Source organism: Microtus ochrogaster, linkage group LG1, assembly GCF_000317375.1.
Source record: "Microtus ochrogaster isolate Prairie Vole_2 linkage group LG1, MicOch1.0, whole genome shotgun sequence".
Taxonomy (NCBI): Eukaryota; Metazoa; Chordata; class Mammalia; order Rodentia; family Cricetidae; genus Microtus; species Microtus ochrogaster.
This window is the reverse complement of record NC_022027.1, coordinates 32688886-32690164: the sequence shown is the minus strand read 5'-3', so window position 1 is coordinate 32690164 and position 1279 is coordinate 32688886. Positions and strand designations below refer to the sequence as shown.

The following is a 1279-nucleotide window of genomic DNA, read 5'->3' as shown; positions in this document are numbered from 1 at the left end:
AGTAGCAGAGTTATAGTCTTTTCTTTAGCTTTTTAAAAATTAGCATATACTCATCGTATAAAATGATAGATTTCACAGATGTCTTCTGTTTTTTTGTTCTAAGATATTCTCATGAAGTCAAGCCTGGAGAAATTGTAGAAATATCCAGGCACGGTGTCAGAACTCTTGATACGATTTCAAGGACTAAAGGAGACCCAGTGGCTTTTTGTATATTTGAATATGTTTATTTTGCAAGACCAGACAGTATATTTGAAGGTAAGTCATTTCTTTTCTTTGACTCTTTATATTAATCTCATTTATCTCATTGAAACATGACAGTTCTTGGTCAAAGGCTTGTGTGCACTCAGGAAGCATGTGGCTGAATGGGAGCTACGAATATGTTACTGAGCTGCAAATCATAATTGCTCTTCTTTTCAACTCCTAGGTTCTGGTTTTACTTTTCTTTGTTTTTTTTTTTTTCTTTTTTTAAATAAAGGGTATTACTTTCAAATACATTTTAAGGTAAAATTTTGTATATATCACACAATTGAATCTCTTAGTTTATGTCTTTCTACTTTATTGTTGCTGTATTTTTTGTTCAATCTATAAAATCCTTACACCAGCTTTTTAGAAACCAATATTGTTCTCAGTTAAGACAATCTTATTCTTTTCCAACCATTCCAGGCCAGATGGTTTATACAGTAAGGTACCGCTGTGGCCAGCAGCTGGCGATTGAAGCACCTGTGGAGGCAGACTTGGTTAGCACGGTTCCAGAGTCGGCTACACCTGCAGCTCTTGGGTATGCGGCAAAGGTATTGACTTTTAATTATTCAGTGAGTTGTTCTTCTGTCTTTCAAATACATACGGATTAGAACGGGAAAATTCACCACTTACTGTAAGAAGGAAATGTTGGGGTCTAATGTTGATTCCTGTTCAAGAATTTTTAGCCGTTTCTTTCAACAAAATGTAGGCTGAGAGATTGGTTGTTGGGTAAAGGCTGACAACGTGAGTTTTCTTCCAAAGACCCTCGTGGTGGAAGCACAGAACTGACCCAAGTACCCCGATTTCTGTACCAGCTGTGGTGTGCATATGCCCGTAGATGCACATGTGCACAAACAAGAAGCAGTTTTTATTCACCTAAAGATGAGAATATTGGATCTCATTTTTAATTTTGAGCCGCATACAGAGTAATGAGTTTCACTGTGACATTTTCATACACTTGTATTTTCCCCAGTTCTTCACCACCCCTTTCCCACCGCCCGTCCTCTGTCACTTTGCAGTCTCTGGCTTGTCCACAGCA

The 1279-nt window shown here is 37.8% G+C and overlaps 1 protein-coding gene across 1 annotated transcript in view; it reads left to right on the top strand.

Moving 5' to 3' along the window:
- The window catches only part of Ppat (phosphoribosyl pyrophosphate amidotransferase), a 34817-nt gene that overhangs the window by 23579 nt on the left and 9959 nt on the right, over nucleotides 1-1279 (top strand). The window contains exons 2-3 of the mRNA XM_026785018.1: nucleotides 44-255; nucleotides 664-843. Of these exons, the coding sequence (XP_026640819.1) occupies nucleotides 44-255; nucleotides 664-843 (392 nt within the window). The remainder of the gene's footprint in view (nucleotides 1-43; nucleotides 256-663; nucleotides 844-1279) is intronic.